At 33.0% G+C, this 20,229-nt stretch overlaps 1 protein-coding gene across 36 annotated transcripts in view; it reads right to left on the bottom strand.

Annotated features, from left to right (window-relative positions):
• LOC100642686 (ankyrin-3) overlaps positions 1-20,229 on the bottom strand; it is a 93,220-nt gene that overhangs the window by 29,772 nt on the left and 43,219 nt on the right. For 29 of the 36 annotated variants that reach the window (XR_007223977.1, XR_007223978.1, XR_007223979.1 and 26 more), the window contains 15 exons: positions 18,629-18,757; positions 16,310-16,415; positions 13,540-13,617; positions 9,647-9,871; positions 8,536-8,696; positions 7,654-7,865; positions 6,994-7,198; positions 6,482-6,496; positions 4,751-4,940; positions 4,234-4,369; positions 3,807-4,137; positions 3,528-3,731; positions 985-1,226; positions 799-850; positions 18-245 (listed from right to left, as the gene is read on the bottom strand). Coding sequence is in view for 32 of the 36 variants with exons in the window: in XM_048405591.1 (XP_048261548.1) it covers positions 18-245; positions 799-850; positions 985-1,226; positions 3,528-3,731; positions 3,807-4,137; positions 4,234-4,369; positions 4,751-4,940; positions 6,482-6,496; positions 6,994-7,198; positions 7,654-7,865; positions 8,536-8,696; positions 9,647-9,871; positions 13,540-13,617; positions 16,310-16,415; positions 18,629-18,757 (2,514 nt within the window). In the remaining 4 variants the exon portion in view is untranslated. Of the gene's footprint in view, positions 1-17; positions 246-798; positions 851-984; positions 1,227-3,527; positions 3,732-3,806; positions 4,138-4,233; positions 4,370-4,750; positions 4,941-5,253; positions 6,402-6,481; positions 6,497-6,993; positions 7,199-7,653; positions 7,866-8,535; positions 8,697-9,646; positions 9,872-11,649; positions 11,668-13,539; positions 13,618-16,309; positions 16,416-18,628; positions 18,758-20,229 lie in introns of those variants that run through there. The other 7 variants (XM_020862648.2, XM_048405597.1, XM_048405595.1 and 4 more) reach the window with 6 other exon arrangements.

Genomic DNA, 20,229 nt, shown 5'->3' with positions numbered 1-20,229 from the left:
AAGCTCAAATTACTTACCAGAAACTATTTTGTTGGCGTCTGCGATCACCCTCTGTCGTTTTTTGTCTTTGTCGTCAACTTCATCGCGTGACTTTTTGCTCATCGTATCGGCAACGTGACATTTGTGCTCGAGAAATTCGGCCATTGTGTCCCTTAATTCTTTCTCTTCGCTCGCGTATTTATCTTTGATGGGGGTCGAGGTTCCATTGAATACAGTGCCGTTTGTGATTGTGACATGCTGTATCGCTGTTAAGTGCGAAGAAAACGTGATTTGAATGTCGTGAAAAATTCAGGCTTTATTAAAGCGCCAGAACAGTATATACAGGAGAAGAAGGGGATCTGTTAGAGAGTATTATCACACAGCCTGAATAAACAACAGATTAATAACTATAGAAACCAATTTTTAATCTCGTAAATCATTATTGAGAAACGAAACAATATGTGTTTCATAAAATATCGCTGAAGTTTCTGAAATGAAACTTATGAATGTGCAACTGCAGCAAGAATGGCGCTATGTAAACAGATGTTACAAATAGCAATATCATTAATGTTCTTTCTAAGAAGTGCGAGGCGAAATTTATGATTTCACATATTTTTTCTTAGCAATGACACGAAAAAGGAGCCGGCGTGTTATTCATAGAAATAATATAGGCAGTGATGTCATATCCTTTCTGGTGTTGTAATCGGGCAAGTGTAACGTTAAACGTCATTCAACTTCAAGAATACTTTCTTTATCATATCAGAAAGAGTTTAATTTAGAAATTATAATTACTTAAATCACATAATAAAAAGTACATACATGTATCGCGTTTAGTGTCACTGATATCGAGGTCTTCCATGGATCCAGATTCCTAAGAGGAGAATAAATTATTTCGATAAGGATGCGCTTTCGAATAAAATAATAAAACACGTAACTTCAAAAATAGATCATCGATGTAAAATATAAATTACATCGTGATACTGATTGTTTCTCCAAAATACAAACCTTGCTTTTGTTATAATCATCATAGTCAGGATTCATCTTTGGATCCATCGTTGCATCACGGCGAAGAGAAGTGTCCCTTGAAGGACCCAATTCTTCTTTTAAGGAATCAAATCCAGGTTGATCTAATCGAACCCTCGCCACGGCCTTTTCTACGTCGTCAGTGACCAATTCGACATTGAATATACATTTTCTCACAATGTCCTCGCGGCCAATTTTGTTCAATGCTTTTTCCAAAGTATTGCCTACAAATACAAATATAATTTTTAAGTAAAGCAATAAATAATAACATATACACTTCCGCCCATAAGTTTGGAGCGTGTTACGATATCAAAAGAGATAATGACTTTTTAAGTAAATAAATATTTTATTTATAATATTATTCTTCCATAGTAAGCTGTAATTCATTCTATTTAAAAATGAAAGTTAGAATTATAATACTTCTATTATTTTATTTTGTTATTTATCATCGCTAAACTATAGTTTAGCTTTGAAATATAGAATTATTATATTATTATTATAAACGTAGAATTCTTATCGCTCAGAGAACTGTACAAAAAAGATTGTATCGTCCAAACAGCAAAAGGCAGCCCAATCTTTTGAGCGGAGGTATATGTTGCAATCTTAATTAAAGGTTTTAATATTTCTTTGTTTTTACTACACAGAAGTACACACATCTTTCTGTAATAATAAAGGAATAAAAATAATAGTTATATTATTAATCTGAAAACTAGCAATTATTACTTATTAGATATATCATTGAAATTACAATTACAATTTAAATACTTGGACGCTATAATCGCGGTTTTATTTGCGTATTCGCTGCAAACACAGAAAAGTAGACGTAAAAGGATTGAAGCTCAATACTCGAAATTATCGAAATTAAATGGTTGTAAAAGATCGCCGTACAACTGATAAAATATTTCCGTCAAACCCGTCACACTTAGCGAATACAAAATAACGCTGACGTAACAACAACATTAAATATGTATTTATGCTGCTTGTGGAATCAGATAGCTAACGAATTCTTTTCTTTTTCTTCAGGTGTAACACAGAAATTCTTTTACCGTCCCAAACGTATTATTTTCGCATCAATAATAACATTTATAAAAATAATTGCTCAATCTCACAAACTAAAGAAAGTATTTATTTGTATTCACGTCACTTCGGAAGAACTTTAAGGATGTATTTTCCTTGCTAATGATCGTCCTTGACCTAATACAGACCTGAAGTTACAGTAATCTGTCGTCTTTGACAATGTGGCCGCCTAAACAATAACGACAGTTCACTGACGTACGTGTTAGTCGCTTCGTTTTGATATTCTTGATACAAAGATATAAACATATTTGCGTTTATGCCCTAGCAAGAATGAAATAAATAAGAACGTTCGAATAAATTGAACAGATTATTGTAGGAACACGGAACTTGGTAAACGACCGAATGCACTATCACTTTCACTGTATTCTTCTTGAGATGGCGCGTACTTCTGTTTGTTTTAACCGATTGCAGAACAGAAACGATGTGCTACGTGCATTTCTGCTGTATATCAGCGTCATTAATACTGGTAAAAAAAGAGGGGGAAAGCAGTCCATAGGTTTATGTCAGGCATAATAATGCAGGATGAGATCACCAACTACGTTGCTCCTCAGATTCCACGCGTCTTAGTCAAACGCGCCTGCCTGATTAATCGACCTTGCCAAGAAACAGGTTCTGTTTAAATTTTACTATATATTACTATATCTAATGTTTACCAACGGACATGACTTCAGAAAGAAGAGATATTCTATTAAGATTTATCCTGATGCGCAAAAATGTTGAAAACAAAATTATTTACGAAGAAAATCTGAAGTGACTGAAACTGAGATAACCGAATTAATCGGAACGAGATTGTAAATATAGCTTAATGAAAATTTCGAAATGAAAGCCAGCGAATGGTAGAATTATTAGAACTCCGAGAACTGAATCATATCGAATCGAATCGAACTGTAAGTATATTTATAAAGATGAAATAATGGAAATCAGCAACAGCGCGTGTTTCGACATCGACAATGCTTGTTTCGTTATCGCTCAATTAATGAAACTCGTCAAATAATGACTAAAAATATAAATGATCATCTTAAGCTACGAGTCTTATCGTATATTTAAAATTTCTCTTTGATCATCAAGTATTCAGATGTTCAAAGTCTATCGGAACGTCCGAGTGAATATGTTACTCGCGTAAATATAATCGATTATTCATCGATAATATTTTCGAAAACAAAGATACGACGGCCTCATTAATAAACAATTCTAAAAAACATATTTAGATTGCCAGTATATAAGTTTGTAATATTCTTACTCGTTTTAAATATTTATGAAAACAGTGCCTCGTATGATGAAAATCTTGGCATTGGAGTTAATTACGGAAAATAATTGCAAGGTACACTGTGTTATGAAAACTTATGTCGACGTTATATAAGGAGCATCGGGTGATATCAAAAAATCGGATTCAACATATTGAATGAAATTTCAGATTTTAAATATTGTATAACGCTTATAAAGCTTACCTGTAGCTTTGTTTCCATTGCTCTGCCAAACTTTAAGCATCGCTGCGGCTTGCTGGGCTGGTTTATTCGCATACTCTTGTTTAATCGTTGATACCTCGTTTGGCGGAATATTTAACTCTTCCGCGAGTTTTTCCCAGTCTTTGTCCAACAGATTTGCGATATCAGTCAACCGAATGGTTGCTCTGTGAATAGCGTCTGGACGACCTACAGACACAATTAACGTCAGTGATTCATACAAGCTCAGATTTCCTTCGTAATCAGCGTGAGAAGTTCACGTACTTATGCCACCGTCACGTAGAAAACTATAATTCTTCGACAGCTCTAACAAATCCACCTCCGAGGCAGCGGGTTCCGAGGAAATTTTCTCTGGCAATAAAATATTTAACGTGCAAATCGGCGTCTGCGGCAACTCGCCTTTAGGAACCTTCGGCTCGCTCATGAACATTATGCGACCCATCATGTCCGCGGCGTCCGGATCCTTTATTCTCGCCGTGAACGGAACTCTATTCTCTTTGAACGCTCTGAACGGTAATTGAAGCTGCTCGCCGCTCTTCAATACTGGCACAAGGTTACCCGAAAATTCCATATATTGTGTTTTACCTTCCAGTACCTATGGGAACGTTTCCATGGCGATTAACGCGTGTTAACAATACGGTAATTACAACGAGTGATTCACGTAATTTCTTATGTACATATGTGTATTTACCTCGACGTCTCGGCTCTTCGCAACTTCCGTGAAGTGCTCTTGATTTTCTAAAGTCTTATCTTCTTTATCGTCGGTCATACAAAATACGCGCAGCCTTGCCTCCAGTGGATCTACTCGCTTTGCAAATACTACAAATCTGAGGACGAAATAGATATCGGTAATATTTCCTGTCTAAACGTGATTGTAATCATGCAGGTAAAACGTAATCGACTTGATATTGCGAAACAGAGTCTGCGCTGATCAAAAAACACTATCTCTTTCTACCGATATATATTATAAAAATCGGAATTCTCTTTCTATAATAGAAAATTGGAACAGATACATGGAATGAAATGAATATTTCTATGAATAATCGTCACTAGGCGATGCACTACTCAAGCTAAGCGAGCTCTCTCCTTACTCGTCTTACCCCGGCATAGAAACGATATCCGATTTTTAGAAGAAATGTTCTACCTGCGATTACAGTACGGATTATTTGTCTTTTACACGATTAATCTTAGGTACATGAAAAACGTACTTAGCCATAAAAGGTACATGTGTCGCGTGTGTGTATAACTCCGTAGCCATTTTCGTGGCTTCGGAGATATTCCGACAATCCATTAACCAGAAGCGAGCAGATACCGTGGTAGTAAAGGAAACGCAATCTTTCACGAACGTCAATGGCGTCGAACCGGTGACATCCTCCCAGACTGCCCGAGACTGACCCCCTGAACGACATACATACCAAGTCCAATAACATTATTAAAATATGTCCGTGCTGCGAATGGAGAATCGGCAGAAGTGATATGTGTGGGATATTAAATCCGATGCGACCGAGATTAATTACAATACGACGCTTTTAGCCCGGGATATTCGCGTCTGCCCTTTGATTGTCGAGTATTCTGTACACTACGTCCTCTACGTTCTCTAGTTTCGTAATGGAGTAAAGAATAATTAAAGATTGGAATATTGAAAAGAAACTTAGGTAAATGAAATTGAATAAATCTGCAGAAGCCGTTATAGAGAAAATATTGTTTAAGAAAACAATCGAAGGGCTCGTACAGTTACATTGGAATTGTAATACATTGGTGTGGGAGGAGTTAATCTTGCATTCTGTGTCAATGTTCGTTTAAGTCGTAATTAGGACAAGCAATAATCTTAAATTCCTCTCATAAATCAGATTACCGTGACACTAATACCGGGCTTAAAGTATCAAGAAACGCGAATACTTATTAATATTGCTATAATAAGAAACTTTTAATTATCCGAAGATATTGTGTAAAAAAATATAATCGTATAATAAATATGTAAATATAATTTTCTTTTGTAGGATATAAAGTAATTAGTACGACGAAGACTACGTCATTTCATGTTGATTCAATGATATCCAAATGAATTTTTTCACTTTTAAAAACAGGAAAAATTTACATATTTAAACAATCAATGTCCTTGCGTGACGACACGAACAGGAAGAGAAACATTAAAACAGGACAGTTCTCTTTTGTCATACGAAACCAGTACAAGAGAATTGGTAAAATTTGTATTTAATATCGGTCACCATAAGTGCGTTGATGTACGTGCTGTATCGTGTGTGTGGGTAATGTAAGAACCAAATACACGCTGACCGAATGATAATGCTTGCCAAATGAAAACAAAGCGTCATACATTGAAAACCGCGCAGAAAGCAAACGCGACTCGTGTGAATATGCTTTTAAATAGTAAATAAGCGATAAAAGAAAACAAAAGGGTGTAAAATAATCGTAATAAAAATCGCGGCGCAATGCATGTCGAAAACATATCTTCCTGCTTTTTTTTCCTTTCTTTTTTTTTTTCTTTGATCGTATAAAATGTATTAAATGTTTTTGAAATGTTTGATAATTTGTCAACCAAACAGAAACGAGAATCTCGTCAAAATATTGTTGTAGTAACAGGTGGAAAAATCAAAATTGAGTTTTATATACTCGGAGAAGTTTCGTTATACACATGTAAAACTTATAAATAAAATAAGTACAGCGTGACTGTAACAAACGGTAAGATTAAATATACAACATTGTCAGTCTTTGTATCGGTAACGTGTCGTATGATACATATTATAATGATCTAAAAGTACATATATTTTGGGAAACAATTTTATAGAAGTTATAAATTACAAGCCTAATATCGAAGCGGTTACCAGTCAAACGAATGTGCTGAAACAAAAACTTTTGAAGTTAACGCTTACAATGAGCTAGGTAGTAAAATTTTATCTACGTTAATTAATAATCCATACCTAAATGACTCAATCCTAACAATATGCAAGCATTAACAATGAATCACAACAAGATATGTATACAACAATGGTACTCAACGAAATGTTTCTATGAAACATGCAGCTACCATCTCCCTTTTAAATCTCTATCCGAAGGTCTCCGGGACGTATTAATTATAATCGTACTTAAATTAATCTCCTAGATAATATATACAACCTCCTAAGTATTAAATAAAACACTCCAAACCTACTTCTTACATTGCACACCTACGAGATCAATAACAGAATAATTATTCTAACGAGATACAAAAATATCGTTAACGTAGTCCCGATGACCTGAGAACAGACGAAGATGCCTACCGCCCGCGCCATGCCTACTAAACTACAAATTGATCTTCGAATGCGTAAGAAGTCTGATAAGAGCATATATACACCAAAGGTGTTGCGGCGTAACAGTTTCAGCACTTATCGGTAAGAGATTTTCCAGTAAGACGGTACGCTGCTCTACAATATTACGTGCAAGCATATATTACCAGTTATGCTGCACAGAAGTCTCAACGTCGGTGCGTCTCCTGAATATTGATTGATCATGCCTTTGTTGGCTGCTTGCGGTACCGGTATAGTTAAGGTTATCGGTTTGTGGAATTTTCTTCGCCTTGGCTCAACGGTTACGATTGGTGATACCGCCACTCTGTTACCAAGCAACTTGGCTACAAGATCTGCTGGTATTGGATGTGCCTAAATAACAGTATCATTTCTTTTAAATTTATTCTAAATTATGTCACAGATTGTATTTGATGTAATTGATTTTTCAAATATTCTATTATGTACTACATGACGTTCATCTGCTTATATCAAATTGTTCAATGACGCATGAATGTGTATGGATACCTATTACAGATTCTATGTAGCTTCTATGCGTAATCTTTACGACTACTATAATCATATATTATAACCGCATAACACATAATACATTCATAAAAGATTTTTGCAAGTCTTCCAATATACTGTACGTTGGTATAACTTAACCATTCTATTTAATAAACTAAATTGGAACGTCAATCTCATTGTTTGCTCGTTGCTATCATATACATAAATAATTATTTTCCAAATTTTAATATCGGTATTTAACGATTTCTCGTTAATTTTAGTTTTCAAGAAATAATGAAACGCATCGAGAAGAAAATAACCACCTGAAGTCCAACTCTGATCTTTTTAGTAAGAGCTGCTGGTGGGAAAACAGCCTGAACTTGTGGAACAGCCGATGAAGAAACTGTACCACCTTCTGGCCCAACTGCATGAACCTCTTGCCTGATGCGAGACACTACTGCGAAGTAATGTGGGAAGTCTGCAGTGAGTATCCTTACGATTCTGGAAGTTTGGAGATCCTCGAGCTGGCTTAATTCTGTGAAAATATTTATACATATTTCGTTAACTTACTTACACAAGTAATGCGAAGAACTTAAATATTTTTCAAACATAGATCTTGCTAACTATCGTTATTCAAAACATTTGTGAATTGTATTATATACTCTTGTTTATAAACTGTGAGCTATTTATAACGGATATAGAGCAAATAACTAGCTGCTAAAACACTTAATAATTGTTTACATCAACAAACATTGGCAAACATTGATTACATGCTATGCTTCTAAGTATTGGTTCTTGTTCAAGACTCTCAAGATTTCAATTGCACATTAGCGTTTATACTCGAGTCATTTCCTGATATACGAAAGAGTATAACATGTGAATACTATTAATATTATCTCACTCTCAAGATGTTATCATTTGATACCTAAAATCTTCCTATTATTTTTTAGATGGTTAGGCTAGTATAAACAAATGGAAATGACGATTAACAGATAAGACAGTACTTTAGTAGCACTTTGTGAGGTAGATGTCATGTAAGATAAATTATACAAGATTAAATATGTATATCTATCCATATGTACGTACTTAAGAAATGTAACGATGAACATATTGTTCAGTACGATTTATTTTAATACGAAGCAAAGAGTTACAGGATTTATGATAAACAAAAGCTAAATTGAGAAAAGATGAGGAAATAGTGGTACCTTCTCCTTCAAAGCTCTCGTTAAGCACATCTTGGACAGCCTCCTCGCTGGCTTCCAAGGTATGCTCGCGCCAAGTTTCTCCATTATCCGATCGAAGTATTACTATTTCTCGTTCCTTGCCCCGCAACGAAGCAAAGTGTGGTACTTCAATGATGACAGGTCTAGTCGAAAAAATTATTATTATTGCAAAATTTGATAATATACTCATCATTTGTAAGATTCGTACATTACGTTCAATAGCAAATTTGTCTTATCTACGAACGTAATATACGTTTGAATTTTATATCACCTTTTTACAATTTAAGGATTAACATTTTTTATAAGAATTAGAGAAAATTTTTTTACAAATAATTTAAACAGAACTCTTCAATTGTAATAATTTATCGAAGCACGACTTACGTTTCTCAGGACATGAAAATTGCATTTGCACATTAAGCTGCACTCCTTAATCTAGTATAATAGCGAACGAATTTGGGTCACCAATGGGATAATCTCAAATCTCTTTGTTACATGCCAACGTTATACTTTACGATGAATCATACGATAATTTATAGAATTTAGAACAATCTGGAGATATCGAGAAATTTTGAAGTGGGATTGCAGAGTTGCTATATGTGAAACTTTGTATATACTTAAAGAACAATTATCGTTTGATAAGAAGAGAAAAATATATGGTCCTATTTAAACCAACGAGTACGTTATATCTGGAAGATACTTAAACCTATCAACAAGTTATTGCTGTCAATAATGGTCCTCAATCATCCTGATATCAACACTATTTAAATGCTAATAATTGATGAATTAATTAACATGTCGCAATTGTTTTCTCAAACAAATTGAAGACTAATTTAGAAACTGTACATTTTTCGTTTAATAATGCTACCTATATTCCGAAAATCAATTTTTTACAGCGACTGCATAGGCTAAAATATTATCTTAAATAAATTGCGGAAAAAATTCAGAAACTGAAAATTCGATTCGACGATGATTATCTAAACTTATATTAAAATATTACTTTAAATACGATATATTAAAAGCAAATATAAGAGACACTTCTGTATATCATGTACTTTGCATATTATGTACTTTCAGATACATATTTCGTACTTACCCTAAGAATTTGGCACCCACGGGTCCTAGTTCAAGGATACGGCTGGCAAGAGCCTCCCCTTCCATCAAAGGCGGTGGGTTCGTCAATTTGTCCCTTCTTAAATACCTGCACGTAACGCGCATAGGCATTGCGGCTTTTCTAGGAGGAACGATTACACGTACACCACTATGTCTGCAGCCACGCATCGCACCACCTCGTGCATCCACCAGAAAGGAAACCAGGAAGCTATCATTTATACAATAAACATAGTTATAAAGAAAATTCACGCGTCGATCGTAGAAACAGAAAGGTACATATCGCCTTAGCTTATAGCATTACGATATGTCGATACAGAAAAAGACTTGAAAATAAGAGCAATCATTGCATGGGGGCTAATCATTATTTGGACACGTACTCATAAATCATTATTCAACACTATTACATACGAATATTGTGCGAACATTTGGCCGTTCGATAAATAATACGATCATGCTAACTGCTTCGCTTAAGTCAAACCAATTATAATTAAAGAAAAAAAAAATATTTTTACTAATGTGTATACATAATATTTATACTAATCTAGATCCTTCAAAGAATTAATACGGCTTTTTCGGCACATATTTGAAATTTTATGTACATACCAAGATAACGTTACGTATAAAAATAGTGCTAATTCATCGAATACTTTATTATAATATATATATATATATATATCATTTCTAAACGAACGAATAAGTATTTTATAATTAGTCTGTTTTTAATGATTCGTAGTAAAAATATTTTAGAAGGCCAATTAAAACAAACGATTGAGTTATCACATAAGCACGCCAAGCCGAAAAGCAACGTTCACGATAAATTTTTACTATAAGCATAAAGTTAAATACAGAAATTATTCTTAATCGTGTCAGGTCATTTTGAAGGCGGTTTTATGTATACGGCGTAGTTATTAAATGTTTCAATTTGTTCCGTAAACGTTACAAAAAAATTATATGTGCTTTGGATATGATTTATTGCTGCGTATGAGGGGTAACTGTAAAAAAAAAAGAGAAATAAATTAATTACAAGACAACAGTGTGCAAAGATAAGTTACATGAGAAATGGAGCAAATTAAATTTTAAATCAGATAACTAAAATAGAAACAGTACGGCTTGTGAGCTTGTGTGAAGGATTTGCTGTATGAATATTCTATGTCTGCAAGCGTAACGCTAATTAACACTGAATACTATCATAAAAAAAGAAAAAAGAAAAAGAATCATAAAAATTGGTTGAATTGGAATTCAAAGATCCATTCGATTGCTTCCTATTGATTGCTGATTGATGACTGTGCTGGAGGACGAGTTCCATAATGAACCTGAGAATTATTCACAAAGATGTTGCATACAACGTGTGCACAGTGAATATAATTAATGTAAATGATTCAATATTTCATTTACATCCACGTAACAAAACGTCTTCACGAATAACATTCTTCTTTTGTCGTACATTAAATAGTCTAAAAATATCGATCATACATAAATTCTACGAAGGTTGCTCAAGTGAGATGATGTAATAGAACTCTTCACATTCACAATATACATTATGTTTCTGGAATATATTACAGCTTTTAACTATGACAAACAGATGATGCTTAATACATATTAAAATAATTGTATTTACGTAGATTTAAAATTCTAGGAACAACTTCCAACTATAAATAATGAAAATTTATTAATTCTAAAATTGAGATTTTTGGCAAAATTTATTTACAACGGAACATAATTTTTGTTGTAATTCATATTATCGTATCATCGACATATTTCCCCTGAGATATGTTACTATTCCAATTTCCTGTTATTTTATCGTATAAATTTCATCTTTTCGATTTACGTATATTCATTGTGCACTAAAATATTCTGTCTAAGAATACTAAAACTTGAGCGACTACGGGCATTGTGCGTTCAAAGGAAATGTATCAAGAACATAAATCAAATTGAAGAGCGATATGGCAAGTAGCAGAAGCTAAGATTCAAGAGAAGATCACTTACTTTCTCCACTGTGGAATTCTGCGAGTAGCGCAAATAAAATAACAGAGAGGATCGGGAACAAAATAAAAAACGCGTTAGTATCCATTCGTTCATAAAAATGATGGTGAGAAGATGACGACATAGATGGAGTCGAGATTCTAAACTAGCGCAACTTTACAGATTTTCGAATATTTCTGTTGTCATTTCTTTCCAGCACGTTCGCATAACTTCGTTCTCTTGGACGTTCTTAAACTGCCTCCGTGCTTATCATGATGATTGTTTTTCATTCAATTTTCGAAAACCCGCAATCATCACACGCAAGCCACTTTTCTATTATACAAAACTACAAAAATGGGGAGCAACAATAATAATTATGTATTATAGTGGAGACGCAACGAGGTCACATCATTCACACTCTGCGGAAAATAGGTATACGTTAGGGTGGCAACGTAAAATCGATTGTTCCGAAATCTGTAATATCTTCTTTTCAATTCGATCAAATGATTTTTCGTTCATCGCGCAAAGCACATAAAAATAATTCTTTCTACGTTGCTCATGGTATTATAAATATATCGTCAACAGATTTCGTTACATATGCAAAAAATAGCTCAAACTTGTCATAAAGGGAGAAAGGAGAACAATGATACGAGCAGCAGCCACTATATCATAAAAATGTGTCCAAAATGGTTATCTATTGGTAATTAACTATCATTAAACTAGAGGACGAACGATTCTCTTCCTATATCTACAAGAGCACTTTTAATCTTTATCACAATATTCCATTATTTACTAAACAACTATTATTTCTATGTTCAGCTATTCATAATTTAGCTAATATGTTCTTTTCAACTATATTTATGTTCCATTGGATTAATTGTTCGGTGTTATTGTTCAGTGTCGAATTTATCGAATGCACTAGTAAATCCAGGTCTTTTTCGCAAAATGACGTCAATATGTTTTACGAATGAAAACAAGAAATAACAAATACAAACATAGACTCGTAGTAATTTCATTTAAGAGAAACGAAATATCGACTTTTCAATACAATAGTTCAACAAGTATTATCAATAGCTTGAAAACGATCGATCGGTGCTTAATATGGAATAAATATTTCATATGTATATTTAGAGTCCCTACACGCTAAACAAAAAGATATCAGCGTACTAATGTTGAAAATACAAAGAATTTGTGTCGTGAACCGAATAAGAAATTCATATTGTGATAAATGCAATTTTTTGTTAATCAAACACGTTCATAAATATGAACAATAGAAATAAAGTATGGGAATTGAAGTTTAATTATCGTTAATTTATATCGAACGAAAAACCAGCTCATTATAACTTCGTATTTCTGTCATAATTTTTAATAGTACATTTATGCAAGGCTACCTTTATATAAATCATTTTCTTACTTTCATTCGTACAACATGCATGTACCATTTGATGGTAAAATATGAGATTCTAAAAGTAACATTTAAATCCCATATTGACATTATGACATATTACATATTCTTGTGCATTTGCTTGAGAAATTATTAGTTAGACTGGACTACTGTCTTTGGCCATGATCCATATTATATATATAATTTATCGTATGAAAAGAATATATGAAATAAATACAAATCATCAACAATAGATACATTCACGCAATTATAAAATTTATAGAATTTATATACACGTTTTAAAATTGTAATTTGCTTCGCTAAAAGATCACAAGCCACTTCGAATCAACATGACGTTTGGACATATTATATTGTAATAGACACAGACATAGTACTTTGTGTACGCGAATGTAACGTGTTTTCCGTCATGTGTTCGTTTTATACGTACGATTCTTTTTCTATATCTAAATATATTGTATATAAAAACGCCTAAACACAGAAAGGAGAGTAATAAAAAGGGCATGGTGTACCTGTCCCTCCACATTCCTTGTCCTTTCGACATGGTACCAAGAGCTGCCAGCGATGTATTTAGGGACTCTAGGGACGCTCTGATCTCAGAACAAAATCTAGTATGATTATGGATAAAAAATTCGTTTCATGCGCATGCTTACTATTTTTGTTTTTCTTTGTTTGCCGTGCACGTTGCACTTTTCTCTGCTGTTTGCTTTAGGAAATCTGTGCACTTGGAAAAACCATTCTACATTTTCAGAAACAAGTACGTGCAAACACATGTGCTCTTGTATATGGTTAAATGTATAAGGAAAACATTCTGAAGATATAAGAAGGTAACTCGAACAAAACGTTATTTGTCCGATACGATAAGTATCCTGTCCTACTAAACGCAAAGAGAGAATCCATTGAAAATGTAAAATACAAAACTACCATTGTATTAAACGTACTACTCTTTCTTAATTTCTTAGTAACTGAGAAAAAACTAGTTTGTAAGATATATTCGATTTGTTATTAATTTAAAAATATTTAGAAAATATGCAATGTAAAAATTAATATCAATATTGATATAAAGAAAAAAAAATATTAATTTTACACAAGTAATGTTTCATTTGACAATACTTGTGTAATATTTAGCATCATCGCATATTTCTAATAATATTTAGAATAAAATCTAAAAATGTGTGATTTGTTTACTTCGTGTTTAGTAGAACGTTATATTATGTACTTGTCTACTCCTCGATTAAGTACGAGATCTCTGAAATTGTAACAACCCGCTGTTATTAGTAAGGAACATGGTATCCAATTAAATTACACCATCAAAGAATCGTTCATCCCAAAGATATTTCAAGAACAACATGCTTATTAACTAGATAATCTAATATTGCTACGAGCAAGACAGGATGTAAACGAGGGCACCAAGCGGTTGGCTCTTGTTTAGCTGGTTGGCCGATTACATAAACATTGAACTGAACATTCTGAATAGAATTAAAAAGAAAGTAGGTAAAAAATAGCTTGCTGTGAGAGATATGATGTGTAACAGAAAACTGATTAGAGTTCAGTTACTGGTTTGATTCTCGTTGGCTCCATTTGAAACATTCCGTGACAGTCCCCGCGATGACAATTACGCTCTTATGCTTTCATTATGTTCGCGATTATGTAACAATGAATTATGTCAATTATTACGTATGTCCCGTAATAACTTCTTTACTTTCAACATAAAGAAAATTTAACGTAAAACAACGTTATGGAAAGCTTCGAGATGCAAATTTCCGATTGTCGCATAGTATCCTTTTATGATCCACTCGATTTTATCCTTTTTATTTTATTATTTATCAATTTGATGCTGTCAATGTATGAACATGTCAATTTTGGTATGTGTACGTCATTATATGATAAGAAGGTATTTTTATTCGCCGTATTTCGTTAGTTTGTCTACGCTAAAAAATACGTGAAGCCAACTAAAAATTAATTTAGAAGAATTCTGTGAAAATAGAAAGTTCAAGCTCATTTTATGCGGCTCTCGTAAATATAAATTCTTACAATCCTGTACCACATTTTGTTATTATATATCAGCCAATGATCTAGGTTAATTAGAGCAGGAGTCTTTCACCAATGCACACCGTATCACACTATAATACACAATATTATTGTTTCATGATATCAACATTATTATTGTTCTCTTTTTTATGTACGCCACTGTTTGCGTACTATATGCTTCTACGTTCTATATACAATTTCGAACTGTATCAAAATTACAATAGACGTTATTTCCTACAAGTGTGTATAAATAGAGTTCCGACAACTTTTTCCAATCCAATACGACAAACGCCAATTATAGCCTTTTGAAAGAAACAGTTTTCCGATACTGCAATTCTTGCCCAATGAAATGCATTACGCCAACTTTAACGAAGAACGTATTTCAGTAACACAACAAAGCTTCTGTGTAATTATCTTAGATTATCAAAATAATCTGTGTTATAAATTCAGTTATGTGTAGCAACGAGCTTTTTTTTTTTACAAGCATGAGAGCTTAAAGATTCAAAATACATTTTTTATATATTGTATTGAATTTCGACTACAGCTTGAAGTTCGTGTTAATCTGTACATATTTGATTTGTATCTTATTTACGTTGCGCAATTATTAAGTATTAAAACAAACCATGCAAATATAGAGATCGGCTTCGTTGACTTTCTATCTCGGTAATTCAGTTAGTAGAAGTCGGATTGAACATCCTCTTTAATTCGTCGTGCATGTATAGTATATATACTTTGCAAACAATTTCCAATTCAATAGATGACGATGCAAATTTTCAACTGGGAAAATTTTCATAAACAAGAAACATCGATCTGAGAATAATCGAAGAGAATTTGGAAAAATTTCGAACACCTTCACAAACTCTGCAAATTAGGACCAATTGAAACGTATTCTAGTATGTTGCAGGCAGATCTTACAGATATGTCTTTGCCCGATAAAATACTTCAAAACGCAAGTAGTTTAGATATATTTTTAAATATGTCAATGGGGTAAGTTGTATAATAGTTAAAAAATTTTTATCAGATACCACGGTATATGAAGATAAGTTTAAAGAATTTACAAATTAAATAGATTATAGCATGAATATAAATATACAAATTTTGTCAAGCACTTTATGATACAAAAGAGTTGCTCAGAGCAGTATTATACAATTATGAATGAATAATACAACCTACCCTAAATTGTACAATTGTTTGACTAGTGTTAGATGAGTGGTGTTTATAGAATAAGAGGATGAATAAATTAATACATACCCGACGTGTACTGGGTGCCTATTAATATCAACATTGTCTAGTTTGAGATTGGCAGCGTTTGTACGTTGATAATTTTCTTTTGTGATCATCTCGGTTATCATTGGTGCTATAAATCAAATTTATTATTAAACATGTAACGCTTCCCCTGTATTAAATACGTAATATGGAAATAATTAACGCGAGCTATCACGTGGATGCATTTTAGATATCTTCAATGAAAAATTTATCAAGTATGGATATGCTTTTATTGTTCTTTTATGTGTTTTCCTGTTTAATCATTCGGAATACGACGCCCACCATAACTTTGGCCGTATTATTCGTAATTACATACTCTGCTCGTATATACAAGAAAATTATGAAAACTTCAAATCGTTCACCTAAAGATTTTAATATCTACTATTAGCTACAAGATTTTTGAAGACAGAAGAAAATGGAAAGTATTGTATTAATTGAAAAAATTCGGAAATTAATAATATAAACGTTAGGTGTGACCATTGTAAATAGTTTTCGTAAAAACTATTTGTAAATGAAGTTTAGAACTATGTTATGTGGGATATATAACGCTAATGAATAAAGAATAAAAAACAAGATCTGAAGCGAAAATAGTGCTAATAATCTATGTACTTCAATACCGCACCTTTTGCGTAAGAACACATAAAATGCATCGTGTGACGCGTAATAAAAAGCATTCGTTCGAAAATTAAGAAATTAAATTTCTTTTAGAGATAGACGGATGCAATATGAAATAAATTTTATCGCGTGACGAAAAATGACAGGTCGAAGTCAACTGTCTTGGACAAAGTACTGCTTATGTATACCGTTTCTTTAGTCGTCCTATTATTAGAACAACAATTGCGTGTTACTTATTACATACATTAACGAAAAAAATGATCGGAAATGACGGAGAGTTGTAATGCATAAATAAATGGTATTTTTCATCATATTCTAAGTTTTGATGTGCCACTTTAACATCTTTGTACATAAATGTTAATTAAATAATAATTAAATAATAATTAATTAAATAATTTATTAATTAAATAATTGTTAATTAAATAATAATTAAATAATAATTACAGTTACCAAATAATTTTTCAAATAGTTTCCCCAATCTTTTGATAGTGCAACGAAAATTTAGCTCGTTCGAGTTTACTCCTTGTACATATATTTTTCAATAAATTTCACATTTAAAAATGTTACAAAATACGTTGAATAAACAATAGTTCTGACGTATGATTAATTAATACGGAAGTGATAAATACACGCCTTTATGCAATTTTCAAGACACTATCTATTATCACTGCACCAATACAAACAACCAACACTTCAAGCATCTTTTTTAAAGCAAGACTCATTAATTTATGACCCTCCATCGTCTCGAATGACCTTTCATTATACCTTGTTGAACTCTACAATCGCTACCGCGCAAAGGATAAAAAACACAGCACTCTACTTAAAAGAAATTAAATTGCCCTTGAAACCTCTTCCGTTTCTAAGAGCGCAAAATTAATTCTCGTTTTGCATTTTCCGTCAATAGGCTGTATCATTGATTTAACTAGATACTGTGTCGTAATGTAAGAAAAAAACGAATAAACGCGATATGTCTCTATGTAAGGTAGACAAAATAAGCAGGATAATATTCAATAATTTTCCAACTATAAAATATAGAAAATAGCCTTAAAGTATAATGAAACATTATTACTAAATAATATTTTTGCGTTATATGAAATCAAATATTACCTGTTTACTATTCTTGTGTTATTTTATTCTTTGTACTCTTATAACACAAAATGTAAAGGTCTAAGCGTTTGAACTCTAGAAATTTTTATCAGCATTCCATAATAAAATCTTTTTCAATCAAAAATTTTGTTAAAAAAAAGAATGCAGAACTTGTCGCATTTCTCATCTTTTATCGACGATAACAACACAAGAAGCAATATTTATATTATCATTATTGTTGTAGGGACATTAGTGGAGTAGAAAGGGTTAATTAATAATAAAGTAGGATGTGATAATTAAATATCTGATATCGTTTTGACAAAGGTTTGAGACTATCCTAGCTTTGAATCACGCAATCGTCAAAATTGATACATCCGGACGTAAGCCTCATATTTTTAGAATATATTTTCCGAAACAACACGGTTCACATTTGGAAGCCTCGATTTTGATGATATTCTTTAGAGTTTGGGTAAATGGGATACTATTATCAACTGAATAACGGACGTATTAGCGAAAACCTTGTGCAAAAATCTACATAGGCAATTGTACGTTATAAGAACAATGAATTTGCAACAGGAAACATGAATTTCACGTAATTCTTACCTCCGGAATGTCGATTGTCTCTCTCGTCATCTGTCACGTTGACGCGCATCGAGTCATCCCCCATGGATTTCATATCGTCAACAGTCATGTATCGATATTGCTGTTGGTCGCTAAGCATCGGATCTTCACCTATGATAAATGTAAAGTGCGAGTTATAATCAGCGGTAAAAATGACGCGAGCGTGTTTGCAAGAGCCAAAAAGAGGTTCGTAAAAAATCTAAAGTACTGTCGAACTTGCATGAAAACAATATGAAAACGTGGTGAAATATTATGCACCAACGTAAACAAATGAATATGAGAGCCTGCAAATAAACGGAAAATCATTGCCATAAAAATTATCCCAGTCAAGCTTAAAGAAGCGAAATGAAATATCGTGTCATTATGTACTCAAGAGTGTTCGTTATTTTGGCCTTACTCGGAGCCTTAGAATATTAGCGATAAACAAATGAGATTGTGCACGATGTGTCAATGACCGTCCAGAAATTTATATTCGTGCGAATACTTCTCATACCTGAATATATGAGTCGAAAATAACAGAAATTAAATATGGTTCCCACTGCATATATGCAGAAAAAATACTTTTAAAAAACGCTGTTTAAATCGTATCAAGAGACTTCGAGTGTTTCACGTCAGGGAGATAACGCTTGTAATCTCAGATACGCGAAACATATAACTCATACAAATATTTGAGTAATTCTCTGCGACGATTCTCCATAATCAATTCATTCGTAGTGAATTCGATTAAAATGGAATTTGAATAATTTTTCACGTATCGTTTCCTGTTCGCTTATCGTACACATTCGCATATGTATATAATCACAGGCGATTCGTTGAGAATCGTCGAACGTGTTGGCAGATACTATTAAATTTCTACCTTTGTTCTATAGCTCGATCGTAAAACGCCGTAAACGTGCCATGAAAATACTTCAGAAAAGAACTAGAAAGAAACGTGAGCGTATAAATGAACGCGTACAAATAGTATCGTATTTTTCACAAGACTGAGATCTACTCGCTTATCCAATCATTTCATACAACTTTAAACATGCCTTATCAGATATGCCAAGAATATGGAACACAATTATCTAATAAATGGTCAACCTACAAATTTACAACCCACGTTGAATAACGCTGCTGTAAAGACTAAATTAATCTGGCACAAACGAAATTATACATCGTTTGCTATTCCATCTTAGGAACGTAGTATTGTCAACTTCGAAAATAAATGTACGCAAATTAATTACAAACATTGCGACACTGTTCGAGGAAGATTATAGTATAGCGAAAAAATATTAGTAACGAGAACGCCAACGTGGTTCGTTCCTTTGTATATTACAATGCGAGTGATCAATTTCAAGTTTTCCGTTTCTCGCTCGATGACGTTTCAGGGTCTAGCAATACGCATGGAAATGATGTCACTCGTTATCTCGAGAACTGCCTGAAACCCGTGACTGTGGAATCGATAACATCTAAAATTAATAGAAACACGAAGCAACTGGTCCACAACCGTTAGGCACATGGAGAAACTGTACCGCGAAAACTCTAATTTTAGAATTGTTCAAGGACAGCCTACCGAAGTAATTCTAAAACATTCTAAGCCTCTA

The sequence above is a fragment of the Bombus terrestris genome, chromosome 4 (assembly GCF_910591885.1).
Source record: "Bombus terrestris chromosome 4, iyBomTerr1.2, whole genome shotgun sequence".
NCBI lineage: Eukaryota > Metazoa > Arthropoda > Insecta > Hymenoptera > Apidae > Bombus > Bombus terrestris.
This window is presented reverse-complemented; position numbering and strand designations above follow the sequence as displayed.